Source organism: Hyaena hyaena, unplaced genomic scaffold, assembly GCF_003009895.1.
Source record: "Hyaena hyaena isolate Hyena2069 unplaced genomic scaffold, ASM300989v1 scaffold_501, whole genome shotgun sequence".
Lineage (NCBI taxonomy): Eukaryota > Metazoa > Chordata > Mammalia > Carnivora > Hyaenidae > Hyaena > Hyaena hyaena.
This window is the reverse complement of record NW_024081135.1, coordinates 633,197-660,320: the sequence shown is the minus strand read 5'-3', so window position 1 is coordinate 660,320 and position 27,124 is coordinate 633,197. Positions and strand designations below refer to the sequence as shown.

General features: G+C 52.7%; 1 protein-coding gene across 2 annotated transcripts; it reads right to left on the bottom strand.

Annotated features, from left to right (window-relative positions):
* Nucleotides 1–1,014: 1,014 nt before the first annotated feature.
* HDAC11 (histone deacetylase 11) lies at nt 1,015–21,486 on the bottom strand. 2 transcript variants are annotated; one of them, XM_039254941.1, is made up of 10 exons: nt 21,378–21,486; nt 20,307–20,455; nt 17,910–18,010; nt 9,179–9,295; nt 7,911–7,953; nt 6,130–6,206; nt 5,103–5,165; nt 3,949–4,045; nt 2,872–3,050; nt 1,015–2,769 (listed from the first exon to the last, which is right to left on the bottom strand). In XM_039254941.1, coding segments are annotated over exons 1-10 (1,044 nt in total). In that variant the 5' UTR covers nt 21,380–21,486; the 3' UTR covers nt 1,015–2,553. The 2 variants fall into 2 exon arrangements, with proteins under 2 accessions (XP_039110872.1, XP_039110873.1); XM_039254942.1 differs by lacking the exon at nt 21,378–21,486 and adding an exon at nt 21,263–21,297.
* Between the last annotated feature and the right edge of the window lie 5,638 nt (nt 21,487–27,124).

The window sequence follows — 27,124 nt, the reverse complement described above, 5'->3', positions numbered from 1 at the left end:
GAAAACACCACATTACATCCTAAGTGCATTCCCTGTACTAAGTACTTATTCCTGGAACCAGCTTTAGGTAAGTACCCTCAAACGCCCCATCCTACAGATGAGGAAACAGCTTATCAATGTGGGAGCTGAGGCCTTGGTTCAAATCCTGTTCCTCTACTTACTAGCTGTGAGCTTCAAGTGAGTAACCGATCCTCTTTATGCCTCATGTCTGCGTCTGAAAAACTGGGATAAAAAGGTTCTCACCTCAGGGTGCTACGTTCAACAGGTAATCCCTGCAGAATGCCTGGAAATGGCCTGGCCCTTGTCAGCCTCCATCGCCCTCCTTACACCCAGCACAGGGCTTAACTGGACCCTTGCCCCCCACCCCCTGATATCTTCATGTGATGTCCTTGTCCTGGGGATTAACACTTGGGGAACACCCACGCTGGGGATGCCCTGGTCACTCTCCCCAGGCTGAGGACAGGCTCTGTCCTCCACCAGGCTGCACCCCTGTGCCCCAGCCCAGCTGCATGCATGCTCCAAACATAGCCCAGGGCTGGAAGACCCGCTCCCCATTCCCCACTATACCTGCTGCCATGCCAGGGCCCCAGCTGCCTCCTGCCCTGTGCAGAGCCACCATTACAGCCCAGCCCGGCTTGCCTTCTCCTCCCCACACTTTCCCAGACCCTGGACCCTCCTCTGTCTGGAGAGCAACAACCCTCCCCCACTCACTCCTTCACCCCTGCCAACTTTGAGGCATCTGGGAAGACATACTTTGGAATCTGGCAGAGCCGGGTTCAAACCTGGCGATGCTACATGTGTGGCCTGGGGCAAATTCCTTGTCGAGTCTCAGTGGCCTCATCTGTAAAATGGGTACAATGACCTACTTCACTGGGCTCTGAGAATGGAAGACAATGCTAGCATGTATTGGGCAGCTACCCATCAGGCCTCCTGCGATGCGAATTTTAAATCTTTGTCTCCTTTAAGCCTTAGGAGGTAAGGAGGCTCCCTCTCAAGAACACACAGCAGCCAGTCTACCAGAAAGAGCCTTTATGGTTCTCTACAGACAAGCTCAACGGTGATAAAGCGGGCCCACTGCCTGCCCCCCATGTTGCAGGCCCCAGGCAGAAATGACGGGGTGTTAAGTACCTTGAGTCAGACGCAGAGAAACCAACGGCAAGGGCGGGGGCGCGGGTGAGGGGGTCCAAGTGCATGGTTAGTGCCTCGAGGTCTAGTCCAGGAGGTCAGCCTTTTTGACAGTTCATGATTCTGAAACCCTTCCGTTCCCCAGCAGAGGGAGCACCAACGGAGGGAGAGGGAGACCGTGGGGGAATGCAGGAGCACCCCCAGATGGTAATGAACAAAAGGCCCCCAGGTGGGGTTGGTCGGGGACGGGGTGCCTCCGCTGGCCCACTTTTCCTCCCCACCCACCCCCAAACACACCTGCAATCACTGTCTAAGAAGACACTCAGGTCATGAAGGGTGGACGCTCCCCCCACCCAGCTTTCCGGGAGGCCCTGAGTGTCCCCTTCAGATTAGAGCTGAGAACAAAGTCAGGGGCTGGGGATTTTCAAAGACCAGAAGCCAGGGCCCACTTGGGACTTTGGACTCCAAGCACAGTCAGGGCCTGGGCACTCTGGGTGAGGCCAGAGGAGGCTATAGCCCCACCCAGGGCCCCACCCCAGGTCCTGCTGTACAACCCAGGGGCCAGGATCCAGACATCAGCCCTCCGTCCGACAACTCCAGTATGGCCGCCGGCACCTCCATCCCCACTTGGGGCCTCGGGTCCTGTAGGACCTGGCTTGGCCACCTGTCCCCACCTCCAGTGTCCCCTTCTGGCCCTCACCCTTCTCTGCCCCCTCCCCACCGGGTTTGGCAGTCCCCTCAAGCCTCCAGGGCTAAGGCCCACCCCTGACAGGCAGGACCACAACTAAAGCACGGATCTGGAGCTCCTCAGGCCTTCCCTCTCCTTATCAGCACCAAGGAGCCCTGGGAAAGCAGGTGCAGCCCTTGCTTTATTGAAGGGGAACACCCGAGGGGAAAACCCACTGGCACCTCCGTCCCCGCCTCCCTCACATCCAGCACGCCCAGGACCAGGGCTCCTGCCTGCTGCCTGGGAATCCAGGGCTCCCCTGCAGAGGCCTCCATGAAGCACCCAGCTTTCAGGCCCACCCACACGGTCACGGGCGCCCACAGACCCCCATGCCCTGCCAGAGGCGAGCCTGAAAGGGTAGAGCAAGTCACATGCCTAACGCCCCCAAGGCCTCACCCTTGTTTTCCCTTCCCGGGAAGCTGCCCACCTCTGCAGGGCCCGGTCAGCCCCGGGGCCCCACATAAGGTCCTCTGGGCCCTGCCTTCCAGCCCCATCCGCAGAGGGGCCTGGAGCCCCTCTGACACCCAGCGGGGAGGACGGAGGAGCTGCCCCTAAGGCCAGCCCCATCGGGGACAGGCTCCTGCCCCTCGGCGCCTCCTGGCTGCCCCCACCGCCCCATGGTTAGAAGAGGAGAAGCGCTGAGGGGCGGGCGGGGCCGAGGCAGGCAGGGGACAGCGCAGAGGAGCAGAAGGGTGGCGTGGTCAGGGCACCTCTGGCGGCAGCAGAGGCGTGTCTGAGTTCTGTGCTGAGACGCTGGGGGACTCGGACCCAATGAGCCCCAGGCTGTACAGATTAAGGATGGAGTCGGCAATGATGCGGGCCGTGCGCTTCTGGTATCCGCCCGAGGTCACCATGAGGATGGGCACCTGGCGGCCACGGACCACCCGAAACACCAGTTCGTCCCGCTTCACGATGCCCTGTGGGGGAAGGGGGAGGCGAAGGGGAAGTCGCCCACCTTCCCTGCTGTGGCGGGGTCCCCACAGCAGACCCCACACCCCACCCCCCAGGTCGGGACGCACCTGGGGGCTGATGGACAGCCCCCCAAGGCGGTCGCCCTCAAGGATGTCGGTGCCTGCGTTGTACACGACCACATCGGGTGGGTGCTCCTGGAGGGCTTTCTGCAGGTTCCTCTCCACCTTGTCCAGGTACTCGTCATCCTCCGTGCCCCACTCCAGCTCCACCTTCCGCCTGATGGCCTCTGACGGATAGACAGCAGAAGCTCCGTGTGCAAAGAAAGGCCAACAGGCTCAGGGGGCCAAGTCAGGGCCCCGGCAGGATCAGAAACAGTCTGACTCCAGCACTGGCCCCGCTTCCACCCAAAATGAAATTAAAGAGCGCCAAGAACTGCAAAGGGCAGGGGTGGGGTGGGGGAGGGGCCCAAGGGAGAGAAGGCGTGCAGAAGAAACACTTTGCCCTGGGGATTTACAGACCCCTGTCGGTGACATCTTGAGCCTCTGCCAGAAACATGGATGCCCGCTGTGCTCTCAGGCCCAAATCCAGCACCTTCGTCAGAAACCAGGCAGCTGGGCCACACCTGGGGCTGAATTACCCTGAGCAGATGCATTGGCGTAAAGGTCTCCTTCCTGCACACGTGTCCCCTATTTGCAAAGCGGGCAGGACCCTGTGTCTTCCAAGTTGATCTGAGCGTCTCAGATGCCTTTTGGCTGGGAAGTTTAACTCACCTGCATTTATTTTAATAACTGTTACATTTGACCTGGTTGGTGCCATCTTATTTTGTATTTTCTACTTCCCATAGTTTTCCTCTCATTTCTTTTCTGTCATTCCCTATTTTCTACAGGGAAATGAAGACAAATGCATACCCAGGAGGGGTCTGTTTTTGTTCTTCTGGTGGTTACTCTGATATAAGGACCCACACATGTGTTTGTCGGACAGGTTTATGGGCTCTTGGGTGGGTCAAGTGACTTCTTTAGGTCTCAGTTTGCTCATCTATAAATGGGAACAATCTCCCACCTCACAGGGATGCTGAGGACAAATGAAGTGACTTCTGCAGAAGCAAGCATGTACGAAATACTCAGGAGAGAGCTCCTTCTGAGCACAACTGCACTTAAGACTAAGGGATTGGGGGGGCAGCTTACGCTTGGCAAAGCGGTCCCCGGGGTAGATGTGGCGGTTGTAGACGTCCATGATGTACACACGTTTGTCACCCATGAAGTCCCGTTCATGCCCATTGCCCTGTGGACAGGACACGAAAGCTGCTCGTATACAGGTGCCCTCAGCAAGGCCAGGACACCCACACTGCTCTCCCCCCCCCCCCCCCCCCCCCCCCAGGAAATGTCCCACCAGCCTGGGAAGCTCAGCTTGTCCCTGGAGGCAGAGGGTTTCATGGTTCTTAAGTAGCAGAGCTGGAATTCAACCTCAAAACTGGCGCCATGACCTTCTAGCATGACCTTGAGTGGGGCCCCGGCCCTCTGAGTTTCCTCTCCATGGAACGAGAAACGAGTTTTAACCCTGCCACCCTCTGCAGTCTGTGGTGGGATCAGCTGGGATCAGGGACGTGAAAGGCAACCTGTAAAGGGCTGTGCAGGCGTGACTGCGTTCTGGAGCTCAGCATCACAGGACCCTACAATGGGGCACCCACCGGCACAAAGGCACAAGAGCAGGGGTGTGGGAGGGGTCTTCAAGGGCCCAGGTGAGGCCCTGCCCTCTCTGACTAGGGGAACCCGGAGGAAGAAGTCCCACACTCTGCTGCTCACCCCCAGGCAGGGAGTTCTTAAGTGGTGAACCCTGACCCCGAGCAACCCTGAAATCATGTGTGAGCATGTGTCTGGGGCGCAGGTCGACAGTAGTCCTCAACTCTGTGCTGGAGGTGGCACCCCAGACTGACTATGAAGGGGGCTAGGACATGTGTCTTGGCTTCAGGACATGAGGGTGGCATTGCCGCCCTGGGCTCTAGAAAGAGCCATCAGCCAGGTGTGTTGGCTGGTGTCAACCTTTTGGTATGCTGGTATGATGTCAAACCGTTTGGTTTGACAGAAGGAATAGGAGGACCCCGTGCCCTGGCTGGGCTGAGGGGCGCAGAGGGACAACCACAGACCCTCCACGTTCAGCCTGAGGCACAGAGGATGGGCAGGGAGGGGAGACGCAGATCAGGGTGGGGGCAGCAGTGGCCCAGCTTGGGGCTTGGCAATGCTCCCAGGGCAAAGGGAGTCCCCAGTAAGGGGCTGGGTGACAGCTGCTGGGGCCCTGGGGTGGTGGGGCCATGAGGCTGCAGCCCCCACAGGGGACTCACCTGATGAGCATCGAGATCAACGATGGTGGCTCTGGTGATGCCCTCCACTCGCTCAAACAGAAACTGCCAGGAGAGGAGAGGGGAGGTGAAGACCCAGGCAGGTTGGAGGACATAGCCCCTTGGGGATTCCCAGTTGGTGAGGGGTCGGGTGGGAGGCCGGATAGGCTTGTGAGGCACTGGGCAAAGACCTCACACACTCAGAACTGTGTGGCTCAAGAGAAGCGAGCATGCATGGTCAGGGAAGGCTCCCTGGAGGAGGCAGCATGTGCTGTGCCTTGAGGGGCTGGAGGTCAGAAGTTGGGGTGGCTGGGCTAGCTCTTAAGAGACAGCCTGGGATTCCTAGGGGAATATACAGGGGTTGAGAAGGGGAAACCTCTCCCCAAGGCCTTTGCATTCTCCCACAAGGCCAAGTTCTCATGCCTCCTCCTCTGGGAGGCCCTCCCTCCCCTCCCCATCCCCCAGGAAGGTCTCCTGTGCATCACTGTCTCTGAATGGCCAGGGTCTGCTGACCTGCTTGCCCCCACCATTCGTCTGTGTGTCCCGGGAGAACAGGGGCCATGCCAGCCCATTCCCGGTGCCCAGGACAAGGCCAGGCACAGGGTGTTTAGGGGAGCCCTACAATCCAGCAGAGGTGTCTGCCGAGGCCAGCTCTGCCCCTTACCTCCCCGGGCCTGGGTGTCCTCATTGTACACGTGACAATTAAATGAGGGGTATCTGGGTGGCTCAGCCGATTAAATGTCCGACTCTTGATCTCATGGTTTATGGGATCGAGCACAAAGCCTGCTTGGGCTTCTCTCTCTCTCCTCTCTCTGCCCCTCCCCCTCTCTCTCAAAAAAAAAAAAAAAAAGGCACAGCAAGTGTCAGCTTGGGGTTGGAGTCCCAGCCTGGGTGGGCAACCTGCCAGCTCCCTCCCCTCCTGAGACTCAGCTCTCTCCTCTGTAATGTGGAGGAGAACACCAAGTTGGGGTAGTGGGGGGATTCGAGGGAGGGCTCCTGGAGGTGAGCCCCCACGCATTCTCGGGCGCACCTTGATGGCCAGTGTGATGTCCGCATAGGCACAGAAGCCCCCGCCCCGGTCGCTGGAGCAATGGTGAAAGCCTCCACCTGCAGAAGGGCAGACACCGTGTGGTCAGGCCCAGGCGCTGCCCCGCCCCTACATCCTCCCCGCACCCCACTCCCACTTAGCACCCAGGACGGGCTTCTGGGACTCCCCTGCGTGCGTTGCCATCCCCAGGTCAGGAGGTAGCTTTGCCATCACGGCCATCCCTGCCCAGAGCAAGAAACCTCGCAGGGTGTCCCAAAAGGTGAGTCTCCAGTGCCGTCACAACCCCCAAGGGGTAGGAGCTCATCTTTCCCCAAACTATCTGTTGCCTCTGCAGGGCCAGGCCTGCCACCATTTGACTTTTCCCAGGCCAGGGAGGGGTGGTGGGGCTCTGGGGGACCCATTTACCCTGGGACCACCCAGACTCCACAGGGGGGTAGAAAGGGATGGCCAGGAAGGGCACCTTCTGCCGGTCTTGGCCACCCATGGCCATGGGGAGGGCGCTCAACACCAGGGTCCAGCCTCAACCTCCCCACAACCCTGAGAGCCCATTGCCCTGCAACCTGAAGGGGCCTCTGAAATGGAGCCCAACAACTGCCCCACCCAGCAGTTCAAATCCAGGGCCCACGGCTGCAAAGGACTTGCCTATTCTAATGCCAAGAGGCTGCCAACGGATCTCACCAATGAGATAATAGCCACTAATGGACTCCTAACTACGCAGAGAGCTCCTTGAAACCTCCCTATAGCCCTGAGCTGGGGCATGATTACCATCACCTCCATTTTACAGATGAAGAAACTGAGGCATACAGGAAATCAGCAACCTCCCTGGGATCACAGAGCTCACTAACCAAGATTCAAACCCAGGCTGGACCAAGGGTCATAACATTTTCCATGGGGGAAGGGCATCCTGGGGCTCTTGTGGGGACCCTGCTGTGGACACACACAGGGCATGCCTCTTTCATTCATCCATTCAGCAGCAGATCATAACCTCACAGTGACATCAGTCCCGATGTTGGGTACCTGGCAATACCCAGGTGGGAGAGACCCAGCCCTGGCCTGTGGAGCTCACAGCCAAAGACGGGGTTCTCTGAGCAGGCCCCCAGGCCTCTCTCCACACCACTTCTTCATCGACATGATGGGGCTGGCAGTGATAATGCCCAGCTCAAATGAGAAGTCTGACAATAAAGAAGTTTGCTAACTGTGATGTGCTGCACCTCAATGAGGGACAGATAAGGAAGGAACAAGGAAGAACGTGTGTGCATCCTTCCCACGAGCCAGTCTTGGGGGACAGTCCAGGGGACTGCTGAGTGCCGGCCCTCAGGCCCCTGAGAAGGACCTGGCATTGACCCTGGGCCCATCTTCCCATTATATGAGCCCTGTGGGCTGTAGTGGACCCTGGGACGCTGATGGAGTTTTTCAGGAAAGACGCTGAAATTCTGCAGATGTCAGCCTCACGCAGGGCTGCCCAGGGGATGACACAGGCTTGCGCAGAGGGAGTGAGCCCCTTGTCATTGGAAATATGCAAAGGCAGGGTTGGGGAGCCATCTGGGGAACTCTTCTAGATGAGACTCCCACACCAGATGAAGGCACTGGTTGGTCCCTCCCAGGCACTAGATGGCTGCATACCCTCCTCCAGGCCACGTAAGAGGAGGTTCAGGGTGGCTCTGGGGATACCAGAGCATCTGCACTCACAGTGGTTGCCTTCAGCTTCCTCCTGGCCCACCCAGCCCAAGGACCCAGCAGGCCAGGCCGGCCAGGGCACTCACCCACATTGATGGCCCAGCCTCGCTCCATGGCCAGCTTTCCTGCCTTTGGAGACAAGCACAGGGTGAGAAGCATAGGCAACCAATTCTCTTCCTCCTTCCCTCCCTCATTCATTCATTCCACAAACACAATTTCCAGAGAGCTCTGATGTAGGATGATCTATGAGGTAGGGTTCAGGAGACCCCACCCCTACCTCCAGCAAACTCAGACTCAGTCTTGGAAGTACCAGATTGGCTGGTATATGAGATGTGCAGTGTATAAGCCCCTTTGCAATTCTGCAAGGAAACTAGAAGAAATCAAAGTTAAGTAGTTCTGATCGCACGTGAGCTGACAAAGGATTTTAATGATGCTTTCAGGGGGAAACCAGACAATTTTTTGCCTACAGAAACAGGGTAGGCTGAATACCCAAATCCTGTAGGAAATCATGGTTTAGGGGTAGGCAGTTATAGTCTAAAAAACAAACAAAAAGTGCAAATTTCCAAAGCTAAAAAGAAAACTATAGGGATCAATAGGTCTTGATCTGGCTCTGGATAAGATCATCGTATACCCGGGGGCACCTGGGTGGCTGAGTCGGTTAAGCGTGTGACTCCTGATTTCAGCTCAGGTCATGATCTCGCAGTTTGTGAGTTTGAGCCCCAAGCTGGGCTCTGCACTGACAGCATGGAGCCTGATGGGATTCTCTCTCTCTCTGCCCCTCCCCCTGCTCATGCTCACGTGCTCTCTCTCTCTCTCTCTCTCTCTCTCTCTCAAAATAAATATTTATAAAATATTCTTTAAAAAAGATTATCCTACATCTAAATCTGAAATGTTCCTCTACCTCCAATTAACTTAGCAATCTGTGGCTAATTTTAAAAACAGCTGCATATGGGATGAAAAACCTACTTTTGCTGTAAGTATGCTTTACTGTCACACCCATGATGGGCAATGAGGGGAGCGTCATCCATCACTGAAGTCATGGAGGCTTTTCCATCTTGAATTGAGAATACTCGACTCATAAGTTGAGGATACACTCTCCCGAATAGGGATCTATCTCATATACCAGCAAATACAGTCACTCTAATAGGAGGTCAAGGGGGAAGGAATTCTAATGACCCCATGTGGGAAAGGCTTTGGGAGAAAGTCACTGTACTGTGCTTGAGGCATATCTAGGATTTTGTTCAACTATAAAGCGGGAGGAGGGTGCTTCCAGGTGGAGAGCCCAGAGTGAGCAAAGGCCCGGAGGTGTGCGGGTCCCAGCCCAGCCCTTCCTCCCGCCTGCGTCCCAGCCTACCATGATGGTTCCTCCAGTCTGGGTCCGAAGGGGCTTCAGCACCTTCCTCTGCACAAGGAAGTTGGGAAGGAAGATGACTGGGGGGATCTCTGTGATGGTTGCAACAGCAAAGGACCACTGTGGAAAGAGACGCAGGCCATGGTGCCCAGAGCTCAGAGACAGCCGCTGGGAAATCGGATTGCCCTGGGAGACCTGCCAGTCAAGGGCAATTCCTGTGGTAAGAAGTGAGAGCCCCTGACCCAGCTGTGGGCTCAGTAAAGAGCTGCTCCTTTCCTTAAAGCGGTTGGCCCACATTCCTCCAAAGCCCTCGACTGCCCTCTTGTGCCCAGAACAAGAACTGCAGAGCACTCTGGGTCCCAGAGGCTGCAGGCCCAGCACCCTGCCAGCCCACCCACTGTACAGAAGGGGGGGACACAGAGGCCCTGAGCTGGGAAGATCTTTCTGTCCAAGGTCACACAGTGACTCCCTGGTAAAGCCAGGACTGGAAGCTCAGGTCTGCCCCCCCCGCCCCCCCCCCGGCACAGCCTGACCTCTTCATCCACTAGGACTTGGGCCTCCGTTCAAAAGGCATAAAGGGCCTTCATTTCCGGCTACTGAGGCAGGAGGGCCTAGGGTACCCCAAAGGGCATCTGCACCAAGATTAGGACGCAGCTTACCCTACGACCCTCCCCAGACCCCTGGGCAAACATCTGTGGACCCAGATCCTGAACCATCTCCTGCCTGGCTGGAAATGTATGGGCATGCATTCTCCCTGCTGTCCTCGGACCCTAGGCAGAGCCTCAGAGGCTCCAGGGTGGGGGCTACCCCTGTCCTTCTGACACAATGCACAGCCCAGCAGGGAGGCACTTATATGCAAGCTGACGACACCTTTGGATGGAGAAAATGGTCTGGGTCCAGCTGGGAACAGAGCAGCTTTCTGGAGGCAGTGACCTCAAAGCTGAGACTGAAGGTGAACAGGAGATGCCCAGGTGTCAGGGTCAAGGTGAAAAGACAGCTCCTGGCAAAGGGAAGTGAGTCCGTGCTCACTAGAAGCTGGGTACCTCTGGGCTGCCAGAGAATGTTCTCTCTCAGGCAGCCTCGTCAGAGCAGCAGGGAGCCATCAGATGGTGCTTGCCCAAGCTGTTCTGGCTGCAGCAGGAGGACCAATTAGGAGAACTCGAATTGAAGCAGCAGCCCCAGGGAGGAAGCGAGAAATAATGAGGGTCTGGGGGAGGTGAGACGGGGACAGTTAGCAGACGGCCTGTGGGGGAGGGGCAGACAGAGGAGTCCAGGATGCAAGGCTGGAACCCCAAGACTCCAATCCTGAAGGCAAAGGCCAGGAGGGCAGGCCCCTGGGACACTCGAGGGCAGTCCTGGGACAGGCTGGGGGTGGGGCAGAGGTCTGGCCCTCAGGAAGCCAGGCAGAGAGAAGTTTCAGGAAGGAGTAAGCAAAGGGAGGTGCTGAGAAGGGGGAGCACAGCCACTGGGTTCTCCCAGCAGGAGAGGAGATTTAGGGGAGGAGAGGCCTGAGCATGTTCAATAAAGGGGAGGGATTAGCAGAGAAGCCAAGGATGCACCAAGGATGAGGTTGGATAGCAGAAAGGGCATATGCCTGGGAAGGTTCTGGCAGGCACCAGCCAGGGGGCACTACTGGAAGCCAGGACAGGACCCACGTCAACCTCCGTCGGGTCCAGGTGTGCTGAGCTGCACAGAACCCCTCCCAGGCCACCAGGTCTGAGGACGGTTGAAGGCTGGGGGAAGCCTTCACTCAAGTGAAGGAGCTGGTGAATGTGGCTCACGGATCGCAGACCACTTGCGGTCTGAAAAGAGAGGAGCCCTCCAGCCTTCCTCAAGCCCCAGCCTTCTGGCTGTGCCACGGAGGCCTCCCAGGGCCTGAGAGATGGCTGGAAAGCTCCAAGACCTGTGTGCTCGCATGTGCATGCGTGTGCTTGCGTGTGCGTGCGCGTGCGTGGGGGGGGGGAGAGAACCAGCAAGGGGGAGGTGATCAGCTCTGACTGTTCACCACACCAATAGGCTCCATGCTCAACATGGGGCTTGAACTCATGACCCTGAGATTCACAGTTGCCTGCTCTACAGCCCGGCCAGCCAGGAGCCCCAGAACCACAGTTTTCTATGAATAAACAGCCAAAAAAAAAACCTGAGCCACTGAAGGAACACATTAGGTAACTGCCTCCCTGTCTCCCTCAGCAAACTAGGAGTGGGTAAGGATTGAAAGAAAATGAAGCCTTATCCCAGCCTCCTGACGGGTCTGGTATAGACACAGAACCACGAGGGGGCCTGCTTTAAAGTATGTCCTGCAGCAACTGCCTAGCACAGCGCACTATCAGGAAAGGGGTCCACATCTAATAAGTCTGGGACACACTTCCTATGGTGTCCACGCCCTGGCAGGTTAGAGCCTCTACATTTTGCCGTGAAGAATCCTGGGTAACTTGGTTTCACCCCATTGTCGGCCTGCTCTACTTTTTATGTAACACATACTGACCTTTGAAAAGCTGTAGTCACGTGGGACCCACTTGGGAACCTCTCAAGCTGGAGAATGAATTTTACATGGGCTGGGTATATAGTCACCAGAAGCACATCTGGGATTTAGCCAAGGGGACCATTTCCCTTGGGAGAAGGGGGGATGTCTGCTAATGTTTCTCCACTTCCGGCAGTGAGAGATGAGCTAGACTTGTGCCATCCCAACCAGTGGCCACCAGCCACACGTGGCTACTTGTGTATACTTTTAAAATAAAAATTGTTTCATTAGAATTCTGTTCCTGCAATCAGAAAATAGCATTTTGCTCCTCAGTCTCACTTACCACAAAACTCCAGTAATTAAAGCAATACATCAGTGGCATAGGACAGACATATGCATCAACTGAATAGAACAGGGAGTCCAGAAGTAAATCCATACATCTATGGCCAACTAATTTTCTACAAGGATACCAAGACCAGTCAACGGGAAAGTGTAGGGCCTTTAAGAAACGGTGCTGAGGAGGGGCGCCTGGGTGGCTCAGTCGGTTGAGAATCTGACTTCGGCTCAGGTCATGATCTCATGATTCGTGGGTTTGAGCCCCGCATCGGGCTCTGTGCTGACAGCTAGCTCAGAGCCTGGAGCCTACTTCAGATTCTGTGTCTCCCTCTCTCTCTGACCCTCCCCTGCTCACACTGTCTCCCTCTCTCTCAGAAATAAATTTAAAAAATTTAAAATAAGAAAAAAAAAGAAATGGTGCTGGGGAAACTGGAGAGACACACGCAACAGATTGAAGTTGGGCCCTTCCTCATACCATACACAAGAATTAAAGTCCAAACAGACCAAAGACCTAAACACAAGCTAAAACTCTTAGAAGAAAACATAGGCGTCAATCTTAATGACCTTGGATTTAGCAATGGATTCTTAGATGTGACACCAAACGCACAAGCAGCAAAAGATGAAGAAGCTAGGTTGAGCTTTAGAGAAACTTACCACTTGAATGCACCCTAGGACACTATCAGGAGAGCGAAAATACAATCTACAGAAGGGGAGAAGATATTATTTGCACATCATATAATATCCAGAACTGCAAAGAACTCTTAAAACTCCACTGCAGGGGCACCTGAGGCTCAGTCAGTTAAGCGTCCGACTTCGGCTCAAGTCAGGATCTCATCGTTCATGGGTTCAAGTCCTGCGTCAAGCTCTGTGCTGACAGCTCAGAGCCTGGAGCTGCTTCAGATTCTGTCTCCCCCTCTCTCTGACCCTCCCCTGCTCACACGGTCTCTCTCTCTCTCTCTCTCTCTCTCAGAAATAAATAAAGCATTAAAAAAAATTAAAACTACACTGCAAAGTTTTTAAATGGGTCAGTGACTGGAGCAGACCCTTCTCTGAAGCGACGATGTAAATGGGCAATGAGCAGGTGAAAACACGCTCAGCACTACTGACTGATGGGGACGCACATTACGACCACAATGTGATACCACTTCATACCCACGAATGTAGCCGCAACCAAAAAAGAACAAAAAACAAAAACAGAAAATAACAAGTGTGGGTGAGAATGTGGGCAAATTTGTGCACAGTTGTTAGGAATGTAAAATGTCCAGTTGCTGTGGGGATCGTTATGGGGGCTCCTCAACCTCCCTATGACCAGCGATTCCACTCCTAGTTAAGAACCAAAATAACCGAACACAGGGACGCCACATAAACTTGTATGTGCATGCCCACAGCATCTCTACGTACAAAGGCTAAAAGTAACCCCAACGCCCATCAGCTGAGAAATGGATAAACAAAATGGGGTCCAGCCACACAATGGAATATTATTCAGCCACAACAGGGTGATGCCTGAAAACTCCACGCTTGTGCTTGCTGAAAGCAGCCTCACACCACAGGTCACATGTTGCAGGACTCCGTGCCTGTGAGACATCCAGAAAAGGCAAGTCCAGAGAGCTAGAACACAGGCCGTGGTCCCCAGGGACTGGGGGGGAAGGGAGCAACAGCTTACTGGGTACCAGTTTCCTCTGGGAATGATGACAATATCTCGGAACTAAACAGCTAAATGCCACTGATGTTTACACTTTAGAAAGTTGCTGGTTATGGCATCTGAATTTTACCATTATTAACAAAGGAAGGAGATAAGAGGCCCCTCAGGCAAGAAGAGATAAGAGAGAGAAAAATTGGAGGCCCAGGAAGGAGTGCCCATTTCCCCAGAGACTCTCTGAGCCTTCAGCCCCCTGGTGTTGTGGTGTGAGGGTCTGTCTCCCTCCCGGACAGGACTCGGAGTGCAGGCAGGTCGGTGACTAGGCCCAAGAGGTGCCCGGACTTCCTGAGGCTTGGCGTCCCTAGCTTCTCTTTCTCCTGCATGCCACAAGCCCAGTCTGAACAACAGAAAATTCTAGTGTTTCCACTTCATGGCAAACTCCAACTCCTACCACTCCTCCCAGATCCACAGCGGCTGCTTCCGGCCTCGTCTGAGAGCCCAGGATCTCTCACCAGATTATTGCAACAACCTCCTTCCTCACTGATCTTCCTGCTTCTGTCCTGACAGCCTCTTCTCATCACAGCTGTCAAGCAATCCTGTCAAACCCTAGATCAGATCATGTCCCTCGGCTTAATACATTCCTTGGCTCTCATCTCCCTCAGAGCAAACCACGGTGGCACAAAAGGCCCCTGTGTGGTCTGGTCCCTGATCATTTTCTGACACCATCCCTAGCCGGTCTCCCTCCCATTTTCTCTGATCCAGTGGCAATACTGGAACATGCTGCAGATACTCCTGCCTCAGGCCCTTTGCACTTGCCAATCCTTATACTTAGAATGCACTCCCTCCAGATGCCCACATAGCTCACTCCCTCACTGCCCTCCATCCATGATCACACATCGGTAAGTCCCTCCTTCACCTCCTTATTTCAAAGTGCAGACCCTACCACCCCCTTTCCTGCTCTACTTTCACCCATGGCACTGACTGCCTTCTAACACACCATACCATTGACTTGATGATCATGTCTATTGGCTGACTCCCTGACCTAAATGCCAGCCGCGTAAGGAGAGGGGCTCCATCTCTTCTGTTCTGTCCTGTCTCCCCTGGGACAGAGCACAGTGCTCATTAAATATTTGCCAGTTAAAAAGAAAAAGTAAAAAAAAAAATCAAAACAATTGCTGGATAAAGGTATCCTGAGCACTGCCTGGCTCAGGGTACACAAGGACAAGATGTCAGATCTGCATCACACTACCCCACACCCCAGGCCAACTGTCACTGGGGTTAGCAGAAGACAGGAGCCTGGCCCTGGCCCAACCTGACCACCACCCCCAGTGGGGCAAACTCTGGGCCTTTCACACAGCAGGTGCTCAATAAACACTTCTTTCCCTGAATGGCCATCACCTGGCAAACATGAGGGTACTTAGCCCCCTTCAATGCTGGGATGATTAAGCATCGAAGGCCACACCAGGGCAGGACCTGGAGTACAGGTGAGTGAGCGGTGCAGGGGAGAGGGTGACCTCCCACAGTGCACACGGGACAGCTGAGGAACCCAGCAGGACCTCTCCAGGGCACTGTTCCAGATGCCCGCAGCAGAGAAAAAAGAAAAGGGACATTGCACAGAGCTGGGGGGAGGGAGAAGGGAGAGAAGCGGTGAGGATGAATAGGGGTGAGGGGAATGTTCCTGAGCAGCAGCCCCTAAATGCCAAAATGGACCTGGTTCCTGGCTGAACATCAAGGGCACATCATACCACATCACTGTCCTGTGGCATCTGGAACAAAATCCAAACTCCTCCTGTGGCTTGTGGCTGCCCTGACCACATCTTGTGCTGCCTCAGCTTCTGGTTTCCGTAAGCATCCTTCTCCCCTCTAGCAGGCAGAGTTCCCTCCCCCTCCAGGTATGTGGCTCTGGAACATTCTTCCTTCACAGCTCCACATGAGTGTCACTTGCTCTTCGTCCTTTTGTGTCAGCTCACACCTGACCTCTACGAGGCCCTCCCAGACCACCTGGTCACCCTCCGCCTTCCACTTACTTACCCTCTATTTCTTTTTTTCTTTTTTTAATGTTTTTTATTTATTCCGAGGAGAGAGAGAGAGAGAGACAGCGTGAGCAGGGGAGGGGCAGAGAGAGAGGGAGTCACAGACTGAAACAGGCTCCAGGCTCTGAGCTGGCTGTCAGCACAGAGCCCGACGCGGGGCTCGAACCCACGAACCGCGAGATCATGACCTAAGCGAAAGTCGAACGCTTAACCGACTAAGCCACCCAGGCACCCCACTTTATTTCTTTTTCTCCCTTCATAGCCCGGGGTACCCTGTGAAATGCTCTTGTGTGGTCACTTCTTTATTTTCAGTCTTCCACAACAAAATTGCAAATCCATGGGAGCAGAGAAGCTTGCTTATTTGTCCTTTTGTACCCAGTACACAGTATTTGGTAGAGATGTGCTGAATGACTGATAACTTCACCTTAGTAGGTGCTATGGAAATCATCATGTTTCTCTTTTTACTCTTGCTACCAAGGAGCCCCAAGCCAAATATATAAGCTCAACCATAGCATCTTGGTTAATTCTTTCAGTTGGCATGGCTGAATGCTCCTGCTGTCATTGACCTCAATTTTCTACTTGGGTCTCAAGCTGTTAATACTTTTTTTTTTAATTATTATTACTTATCACATAGTAAGCTGCCTTTTTTTTTTTTTTTTTTTGTAAGCTGCCTTTAAAAGGCTTTTGGGGACCCAAGGCCAGGGGGCCAAGGGCAGAGTCAGCCCTACACAGTTCCCCTGGGCCCGGGAGCTTATCCCACCTCCCCTCAGCCTTACCCTGGCACATTCACATTCAATGTTGTGAATCCCACTTTGGCCCCTCTCTGTTCCGGTCTCTCCCTGCCAGAACCCATCACCATCTGTCCCTATTGCCCACCCTCGTCTTCCAGAGTCTGGCAGGCACGTCCTCCTGGCCCAGCTCCTGCTCTGTGGACTGTGACCGTGCATGTCCCGGCCCCAGGAAACCGGGGCAGCCAAGGACCGGGCTTGCTGCCAAGGCCTCGCACACCTCTCTCTCCCAGGAGTCAGGCTTTCACCTCTTCCTGGTAATATTTCATGAGCCGACGCTGTCACGGCTTCATCTAGAATTCTCACAGCTCTGGCCAGAGTTGGAGAAGAGGCTGGGTAGCAGCTGTGACCAGGAACTGGGAAGACTGACCAGACACCCGGCCCAGGGTCCCCCTGAGGGCTGCTGGACCTCCTGAGTGACCTTGAGCAGGTGTGGCCTCTTTCTGGGTGTAGGCTTTTCCACCTATAGAGGGGAGGGGCCTGGTGACCTGTGGCATGTGCCATGGCACTGAGTCCAAGACAAGCCGGGGGTCAGGGCTCTGGGCTCCCACACTGTTGACAGAGGACCCGTGTCATCCCTGACCATGCCCCCTACCAGGGCAGGCTGGCAGCCCCGGGTTCTGATGCACCTCCCCAGCCCAGCTTCCCCTCTAGGCAAGCTCCCCACACAGGGGCCTCGGAACCTCAAGCACTGATCAGAGCTCTGTGAGCTCCTCTGGAAAGAAGTCACAAGCAGACGGCCCACCAACCTGGTTTGGTCACCGGATAGGATTTGCAAATGTTGAAAGGAGTTACCGCATTAAGAAACCAGGGGCTGCCACTTAATCTGAACTTCTAACTTTTCTTTGAAAGCCAGTCCCTCTGGCCACGTGGGGCCCACAGTGGAGCTGAGGGGCAGCCACCCACTTGGGAAGGGGCAGGAGTGCCCCAGTTTGCCCCCATGTATTTCCACCACCACCACCACCACCTGCCAGGCCACTTGTTTATACTCCTTACTCAGACCCAGGGAGTTTCAAACTAGTTTTTAGCCCAAGAGTTTTCAACAAGTCTTTAGCAGTAGAAGTTCTTAAAAAGAATCTGAAACATCAGCCCAATGTAAAAATAGACCTAAGCGGGACAGCTCAGGTTGGATAGGACAAGGGGCTGGGGTCCCCTCACCCAGCATGTCAGCAAGGGTTTCTGAGGCCTGTTCATAAAACACAGATTGAAAGCCACTAATGTAGAAGCTCTGTGAAGGTTCAAATTCCACCAAATGGTCATCCCTGCTTTCATACCCCCAGAGACGGGGAGCTCACTACCCCACAAAGCAGCCTAGCTTCATCCCTGGGATCTGCCTTTTTATGACACCTCCGTCCTTCTCTTGGGGACCACAAACTCACATGATTCCTGCATGAGGGGCAGGAATGGAACCCCTCAGAGCTGTGCTTTGGCCACCCCTCCTGGTCAGCAGCCCCCCACCAGGCCCCAGACCCTGTACCTTCAGCTCGTTGAGATAGCGTCTTGTGTGCACCACCAGCAGGTCCTCTTCCGAAGCCTCCCGCGCTTCCACCAGCATGCCATCTGACAACAGCTTTTCTTCTGAAACCACAAAGTGGGCACCCTGCTTGCTTGAGGGCCTGACGGCAGGCCCGGCTCCAGACCAGCCCTCCTCACCAGCTGCAGCCTTAGCCTCTGCTAGGCCTGTCCCAGGATGAGGTGGGAAGCTGCTGGCTTCTGAAATCAGGTTGCCTCCCAGGCCAGGGGGGGCCACGGCCAGGGGGCAGTAGACACAGGGCACGCGGCAACCGTTGTGTTTCCCAAGCCACTGACAGCTCAGGTGTGCTGGACAGCTTTCCGAGGAGATGGCACATGCAAGGTTGACTCAAAATGAGAAAAGGCTTATCAATTCTCCCCCTCCACCTTCTGGTGATGTCATGAGAAGCCCAGCATGGTGCGACCTCTCTTTCAGGCCTGCCTAACCCTTGCTCATCTCCCGTCTTAACCCAAAAAGCAGCGGCCTCAGACTGCTGGCAACAGGGAGCCCCCTGAAGTAAATCACGGTTTCCCTGCATTTCCTTTTTTACCATGACCTTCTATTTATGGCCAGTGAAACTGGCTTTTCCCATTTAGATGATATAATATTTCCTTTTAAAACAAGTTTATTTAAGGTGTTGTTTTTTTTTTTTTAAGCAGAGGGTAAGTCAATAAAAAAATAGGAAGTAAATAACAGAGCAGGTGGTATAAGGAAATGGCCAGGTCCCAAGGGTTATTTGCAAATAACTGATGTTTGGGAAACACTGCAGTATTTTATCACCCCTCACATCCACCAGACAAGATCTGCTCTGTTTTGCAAAAGAAGAAACTGAAGCCAAGAGCAGGAAGTGCTCTAGGGCACAGGGAGAATAGGACCATGATGTTCTGGGTTCTAGGGAAATCAAAGGGACAAGGTCAGAACCCAAAGAAACTGTTTTAATGGGTAACCTTCAGAAACCAACTAATTGCATACATTTCCTGCATCTAGCTCCACATACAGAAGGCACTCTCCGTCCCCCCCCCCCCCCCCCCCCCCCCCCCCCCCCCCCCCCCCCCCCCCCCCCCCCCCCCCGCCTCCCAATGACATTCCATGGTTCCCCACTGCCTTCAGGCAAAGGGCCAGTCTTTTCTTGGCAGCACTCAAGGTCCTTTACCATGTGGTCCCTGCCTCCTTTCCACCCACATCCTCAGAGGAGGAAGGAGGGAATTCAGGAGGACTGTCCGCTCAGAGATGAGGGAGACAAGGATCCCTACGCTGAGCTACTGGGTAACACAGGATCCCAAGAAAGGGCAAGGGGGGAGTGACTCAAGCTGAATTTGCTGGGAACAGTGCATGCAGGACCGTAGTCAGGAAAGCAAGAGACCTGCTATATGGGCAGCAGGCGGATTCCACTTATTCTCACCGTCCTGGCACACCATGTGCACTTTTTTCTATTCAATCATTTTCTTTTAATACTCACTCTGGTTGCTATTGCAAATGGAAAATCCGAATCATAAAGAGAAGTTAACCCCAAAGAGAAAACATATATGCGATACAAACAGACTGTTATTAATCTGTAATTTGATTCTACTTTCTGCAACAATGTGGCTTGCTCTGGATTTGTTAAAAAGGGACATGGGTTTAGGTGTTAAAGACAGGTCAGCACCAAAGTAAAACTTTCATGGCATGATCTGGATTGTGTGACGGAAAGATCCACAATGCCTCGTTGTATGCCAGGTCACATTCCCTACTTCTGTTAACTGAAGAACCCCTAATACAGGGAAGATGGAGAATATTCTCACCCTAGCCTGCTGTGATGCCTGAATTTCCCACCTAAAGCAGACCCCTGGATTACAAACGGAAGTAGAAAGCACAGCCCAGGGCACCACCTTGCTCAGTGGAATGAGCTGTGAAAGGTGGGAGCCTGGAGCTCTGAGTTCCAGATCCCACTCTGCTAGTGGGTAGCTGTGTGACTTTGGGCATGTTTCCTAACCTTTCTGGGCTCTGATTTCCTCCATGTGTAATCAATAGGATTTGGAGCAAAGGCTCTCTACTTCTTGGACTCTCAGAGCTTATAGAGAACAGATACTGGATTCCTCTAAACTTCACCTTCCTGGTGTCCATCCCCTTCCTACTGGGTCTCCACGGACAGGGACAGGACTTAAGCCCACAGTGATGAGGAACAGTGAAGGTAGGAGACAGGGACATATCGTGCTCAGAAGTCTGTACTGAAAGACTCCACAGGAATGAGCGAAAGGCAGTGTGAGGGCTGAGACTGGAGGTAAGAGACTGTAGCTGGTGTCAGGGAAGACACAGGGAAGGGGTGGGAGAGGGGGGTGGGGTGGAAGAAGCAGATGCAGGGTCTGATAGGGCCTTCCATACCTTTCAGGAAGCTGATCACCTTGCCCCATTTTCCCGCATCAAAGGGGTGCAGTTTCTCCAGGCCCATGAAGGTTATGTTGTAGCGTGGTGAATACACGATGGGCCAGCGTGTCTCCGGTACATGCTGGTACAGCTGAGTTGTGTGTGGCCTTCCATGTGCATAGGGACAGACACAGAAACAGGGGCAGTCTCAGTGTGGAAAGCAGCCTCCTCCTTGGCTACACAGCCCTGAGCCGGCACCACCAGCTCCCCCAGCCGCAGGAAAAGGGCCACTTAGCAACAGCAACCACGGTCATGAGGGGAGCTCCTTACTGAGCATTGGCTCTTTCCCTGCACTATGCAACCCAAACCTCACCGGAGCCCCGGGAGCGGCGACCAGGTGTGCCCAAGGTCACACAGCCGTTTCGTGCAACACCTAATGTGCGCCCAGGTGTATCTGCCTGCCAGGCCTCAGCACCTCCCCTCCACATTATTACGATTACGCTAAACAGCTGTGTGCCCCTAGGCCTCAGTTTCCTTAACTAAAATATGTGGCTGTCGCGAGACAATGCATTGAAACAGCTGAGCACAGAAAGCGCCCTATCCCTGAGAGCTGGGGGTGGGGATGACAGTTCCCAGAAACAGCAGGTCGGGGTTCACGCAGGCCATGGCCCAGCCCGAAGCCAGGAATGGAGATCACCTGAGCCTAACCGCGCGGCTGACTCCCCCATTACACTCCCGCAGCGGCCGCACAGGGACCAGAAAGCCGGCTCCAGGGGCTGCCACTGCGAGGGCCTCCTCATAGCTGGTGGAGCCTGGGGGAGGGCAGACGTCAGACCCGCGCCTGTCGCCGGTTCCCACCCGGGTCGGAGCCCCGCGACCCGCACCGGTCCCTCGGACCGCAGAGAAGTGGCGCGAGGCCGGCCTGGGCGCCCCCTGACGGAGCGCCCCCTCGCCCGCCATATCTGGGCACGCACCTGGCGGGCCCGCCCGGTAGCCCGCGCACTCGTGCTCCCTCCCAGGAGGACCCCCGGGACCCCCGGGGTCTCGGATTGGAGTCCCACCCCACGCCCCCACGCGTGCCTCACTCACATCCCTGGGCCGGGCCCTCCCTGCGCTGGGCACTGCTCCGCGACCGGGGGGGGGGGGCGGGGCCCCGACACGCCCCGGACACGCCCCCGGCTTGGGCCGCCTCCGCTGGAGGCGGAGCTCCGGCGGGCTCGACTCCGCCCCGCTCGAGCCTGCGCCTGCGTCACAGAGCGATGGAGTCCCGCAGAGAACTCGCCAGCCGATAGAGGCCACGCCTCCAACGCCCATCAAGCGCCAAGTCCCGCTTTCCTCAGACAAATGCCCAGTAGAATCCCGCTTTGCTCGGAGAGTCACGCCCCCTAAGGGGCGGGCCGCGAGAGTTTTCACCAGGCTCGCCACAGAGGTTCTCAAAGCGCGGGTTCGTCCCGCCCCTGGGGGAGGGGCCATCCTATGCCCCTGCGTTCTCCCGAGTCTGGGAATTAGGGACGCCTGGTTTCCCGGCAGACTCTGCGGCAGGCGCGCCGTGTGACCTTGGGCCAGCCCGCGCGCTCTGGGGGCTCTGTTTCCACGCGTAAAATAAGATAGGGGGATGCTCTGGCCCTGCCATCTGGGACCTATTGGAATCCATGACCCCTCCGACTTGAGGCCACAGGCACGCCCTCCCCGCCCCATCTCTGGGGACTCCGAGGTGAGACAAGCACTCCCTACACGTCATTTGGGCTCTCTGAGCCTCAGTTTCCTCCTCAGTGCAGCGGGGCTGGTGATCCAGTCGTAAAGGGACAGTCGGGTATTCGTGCTCATTCCCCTGTCTCCCCGCTCCAAGCCAAGCCCCAGCGACAGCTGGGAATGTCTTGGGGCTGGACCTTGGGAAGAGGCTCCAACAATAGAGCCCCAGAGGCCAGAGACAATGGGCCTCTCTGTAGACCCAGCTGTCCCCGTCAGCCAAACAAGCAGCTGACCCGAGGGCTGCCAGGAACAGGGATCCCTGGTGGCTCCGTGAGGGCGCCCGTGGGCGTGACAGAGTGGGGCCCGTGAAGGGGAAGGGCCCAGACGTGTTAACAGTGCCCTCCGAGTGCCTATCACTTGAATGCACAATGGCATTGGATTCTCACAACGAAATCCTACGAGGGTGGGCTGTCATCACCCCAATATTTTCAGGAGGTGAGCTGAGGTCTCGATTAAACCTAGACTAGGCCATGTGTCAGCACCATGACCTTGGGCAAATTGCTTAGTCCTTCATTTCTGCATCTGAAAATGAGGAGATGCCTTCCCACCTTCCTCATGGGGAAGTTGAGATCATCAAAAGAGATCGTAATACTGATTATTATTTAAACAGCACCTAGTGTGTGTTCGGTTCAATCAGAAGACCTATTTGCTCACTTATCCTTGTAACAACCCTAGGAAGTGAACTATGGTTATCTCCGTTTTACAGATGAAGAAACTGAGGCACAGGATGGTGAAATAACTCTCGCAAAGGTCAGGGATGTAGACAGATGTAAACAATAGCCACAGAAGGAAAAAAAGTAATATTTAATAACAAGAGGCAAGAAAGTGTGTGCAGTGACCCTGTTTCATTGTGAGAAGTTCATCTCTGGGAATCTGTGCTGGTTTGGAAAGCCACACAGATAAATAAGCCTATTGTTGGGAGAACAAGGGTCTGGGGCAGGCTGGACCTGGAAAGCCAAGAACAAGGAGAGTAGGGTTGCTCTCCGTAAGAGGGTTTTTTAATTTGTCCCCTGTGTGATTGAAGAGAGAGGTGGTCTGAGGAGCCCTGGGGACTTGGGAACACCTTCAAACCACCACGCCAACCTGTACCACTGACCCGCACTATCACCTGTAGGAGAAATAAACTATGTTATTATTAAATAAACTATGTTATTATTAAGTAAACCTTGTGAGTATCTGGGAGCCTCTTTGTTACAGTATCCTAACATGTATGCTCACTGGAACCCAGCTGTGAACCCCACAGGCAAGATCTGAGACGATCTTCCCTTCCCCCCTTTGTGAAGCTCAGTTTGGTGGGAGATACAATTTTTAAACAAGGAGACCATCAAATTGCAAAATATAAGGGCTGTGAAAAACATGAGCAGGAGTGGCAGAGAGGATGGTGCCCCTCTGATTTAGGAGATGGTCATGAAGCCACCTTTGAAGAGATGGTTATTTTTCACTTTTTAATCATGTCTATCTTATTTTATTTTATTTTTTATTTTATTTTATTTATGTTTTTAAATTGTCATCCCAGTTAGTTAGCATAGAGTTTGTTCTCCACATTTCAGAGTCTCTTATCTTTTGTCCCCCTCCCTGTTTTTATATTATCTTTACTTCCATTCCCTTATAGTCATCTGTTTTGTATCTTAAGGTCCTCGTATGATTGAAATCGTATTATATTTGTCTTTCTCTGACTGACTCATTTCGCTTAGCATCTAGTTCCTTCCACATAGTTGCACTGGCAAGATTTCATTCTTTTTGATTGCTGAGTAATATGACACATCTTTACCCTTTCATCCATCGATGGACATTTGAGCTCTTTCCATACTTTGGCTGTTGTCGATAGCGCTGCTATAAACATTGTGGTGCATGTGCCCCTTCGAAACTGCATACCAGTATCCCTTGGATAAACATGTAGTAGTGCAATTGCTGGGTCCTAGGGTAGTTCTATTTTTCATTTTTTGAGGAACCTCCCTACCATTTTCCAGAGTGGCTGCCCCAGTTTGCATTACCATCAGCAGTACAAAAGAGAGCCTCGTTCTCTGCCAACATCTGTTGTTGCCTGAGTCCTTAATGTTAGCCACTCGGACAGGTGTGAGGTGGTATCTCCTTGTGGTTTTGATTTGTATTTCCCTGATGATGAGTGATGTTGAGCATTTTTTCATGTGTCGGTTGGCCATCTGGGTGTCTTCTTTGGAGAAGTATCTATTCATGTCTTTTGCCCATTTCTTCACTGGATTCTTTGTTTTTTGGGTGTTGAGTTTGATACATTCTTTATAGATTTTGGATACTAGCCCTTTATCTGATATGTCGTCTGCAAATATCTATTCCCATTCCATTGGTTGCCTTTTAGTTTTGCTGATTGTTTCCTTCACTGTGCAGAAGCTCTTTATTTTGATCAGGTCCCAATAGTTCATCTTTGCTTTGGTTTCCCTTGCCTCCAGAGACGTGTTGAGTAAAAAGTTGTTGTGGTCAAGGTCAAAGAGGTTTTTGCCTGTTTTCTCCTCCAAGATTTTGATGGTTTCCTATCGTATATTTAGATCTTCCATCCATTTTGAGTTTGGTTTTGTGTAGGGTGTAAGAGAGTGGTCCAGGTTCATTTTTCTGCATGTCGGTGTCCAGTTTTCTCAGCACCACTTGCTGAAGAGACTGTCTTGAGTCCATTGGATAGTCTTTCCTGCTTTGTCCAAGATTAGTTGGACATACATTTGTGGGTCCACTTCTGGGTTCTCTGTGCTGTGCCATTGATCTGTCTGTTCTTCTGCCAGTACCATACCGCCTTGATGAATACAGCTTGAAGTCTGGGATTGGGAAGCCTTCTGCTTTGGTGTTCTTTTTCAAGATGGCTTCAGCCTTTCAGGGTCTTTTCTGGTTCCATACACATTTTAGGATTGTTTGTTCTAGCTCTATGAAGAATGCTGGTGTTATTTTGATGGGAATTGTTTGAATATGTAGATTGCTTTGGTTAGTATTGACATTTAACACCATTTGTTCTTGTATCCAGGAGCATGGAATATTGGTCCATTTTTTTGTGTGTGTGTGCCTTCAGTTTCTTTCATGAGCTTTCTATGGTTTTCAGTGTATAGATTTGATTAGATTCATTCCTATGTATTTTATGAGTTTTGGTGCAACTGTAAATGGAATCAATTCCTTGATTTCTCTTTCTTGCTTCATTGTTGGTGTATAAGTGTGCAGCTGATTTCTGTGCACTGATATTATACCTTGCGACTTCACTGAATTCATGGATCAGTTCTAGCAGGTTTTTGGTGGAATCTTTTGGGTTTTCCATAGACAGTATCATGTCATCTGCAAAGAGGGAAAGTTTGACCTCCTCCTGGTTGATTTGAATGCCTTTTATTTGTGCTGTCTGATTGCTGAGGCTAAGGCTTCTAATATTATGTTGAAGAGCAGTGGTGAGAGTGGACATCCCTGTCTTGTTCCTGACGTTAGGGGGAAGCTTTTAGTTTTTTGCCATGAGGGTGATATTACTGTTGGGTGTTTCATATATGGCTCTTAGGGTCTCAAAGTATGACCCTTCTATCCCTGCTTTCTTGAGGGTTTTTATCAAGAAATGATAGTGTATTTTGTCAAATGCTTTCTCTGCTTCTATTGAGAGGATCATGTAGTTCTTGTTCTTTTTTTTATGGATGTGATGTATCACATTGTTTTTCAGATATTGAAGCAGCCCTGCATCCCAGGTATAAATCCCACTTGCTCATGGTCAATAAATTTTTTAATGTCTTGTTGGATCCAGTTGGCTAATACCTTGTTGAGGATTTTTGCATCTATGTTCAAGGAAATTCGTCTATAGTTCTCCTTTGTAGTGAGGTCTTTGTCTGGCTTTAGGATCAAGGTAATAATGCCTCATAGAAAGAGTTTGGAAGGTTTCCTTCCATTTCTATTTTCTGGAACAGCTTTAGAAGAACAGGTGTTAACTCTTCCTGAAATGTTTTGTAGAACTCCCCTGGAAAGCCATCTGGCCCTGGACTCTTGTTTTTAGGGAGCATTTTGATTACTCATTGGATTTCTTTACTGGTTATGGGTCTGTTCAAATTCTCTATTTCTTCCTCTTTCAGTTTTGGTAATTTATGTTTCTAGGAATGTGTCCATTTCATCCAGATTGCCCCTTTTATTGGCGTATACTTGCTCATAATATTCTTTTATTTTGTTTTTCTTTCTGCTGTGTTGGTTGTGATCTCTGCTTTTTCATTCTTGATTTTATTTATCTGGGTCCTTTCCTTCCTCTTTTTGATCCAACGGGATAGTGGTTTATCAATTTTGTTCATCCTTTTGTTCACCTTTTGTTTTCATCGATCTATTCTACTGTTTTTTGGTTTCCATAGCATTGATTTCTGCTTTCCTCTTTATTATTTCCTGTCTTCTGATGGTTTGGGGTTTTCTTTGCTGTTCTTTTTATAGCTCTTTAAGGTGGGAGGTTAGGTTGTGTATCTGAGACCTTTCTACCTTCTTTTTTTTTTTTTTTTTTTTTTAGTTTGTTGTTAAGTTGGTTTCCATATAACACCCAGTGCTCATCCCAACAAGTGCCCTCCTCCATACCCGTCATCCCCCTTCCCCTCCCCCCACCCCATCTGCCCTCAGTTTGTTCTCAGCATTCAAGAGTCTCTCATGGTTTCGCTCCCTCCCTCTCCCACACTATTTTTCCCCTTCTTCTCCCCCATGGTACTTCGTTAAGTTCCTCCTAATCCTCCTATACGTGCAAACATATGGTATCTGTCCTTCTCTGCCTGACTTATTTCACTCAGCATAACACCCTCAAGGTCCATCCATGTTGCTACACATGGCCAGATTTCATTCTTTCTCATTGCCACGTAGTATTCCATTGTATAAATAAACCACGTCTTCTTGATCCATTCATCAGTTGATGGACACCTAGGTTCCTTTCCATGTTTTGGCTATTGTTGAGAGTGCTGCTATGAACATTGGGGTACATGTGCCCCTATGCATCAGCACTCCTGTATCCCTTGGAGAACCATGTTGTTTTAATCACTGTAGCTTTTATAATATGCTTTAATATTTGATAATACTGATTACCCGCTAATTTCTTCTGTTTTAGACTTTTCCTGGATATTCTTGCTTTTTAT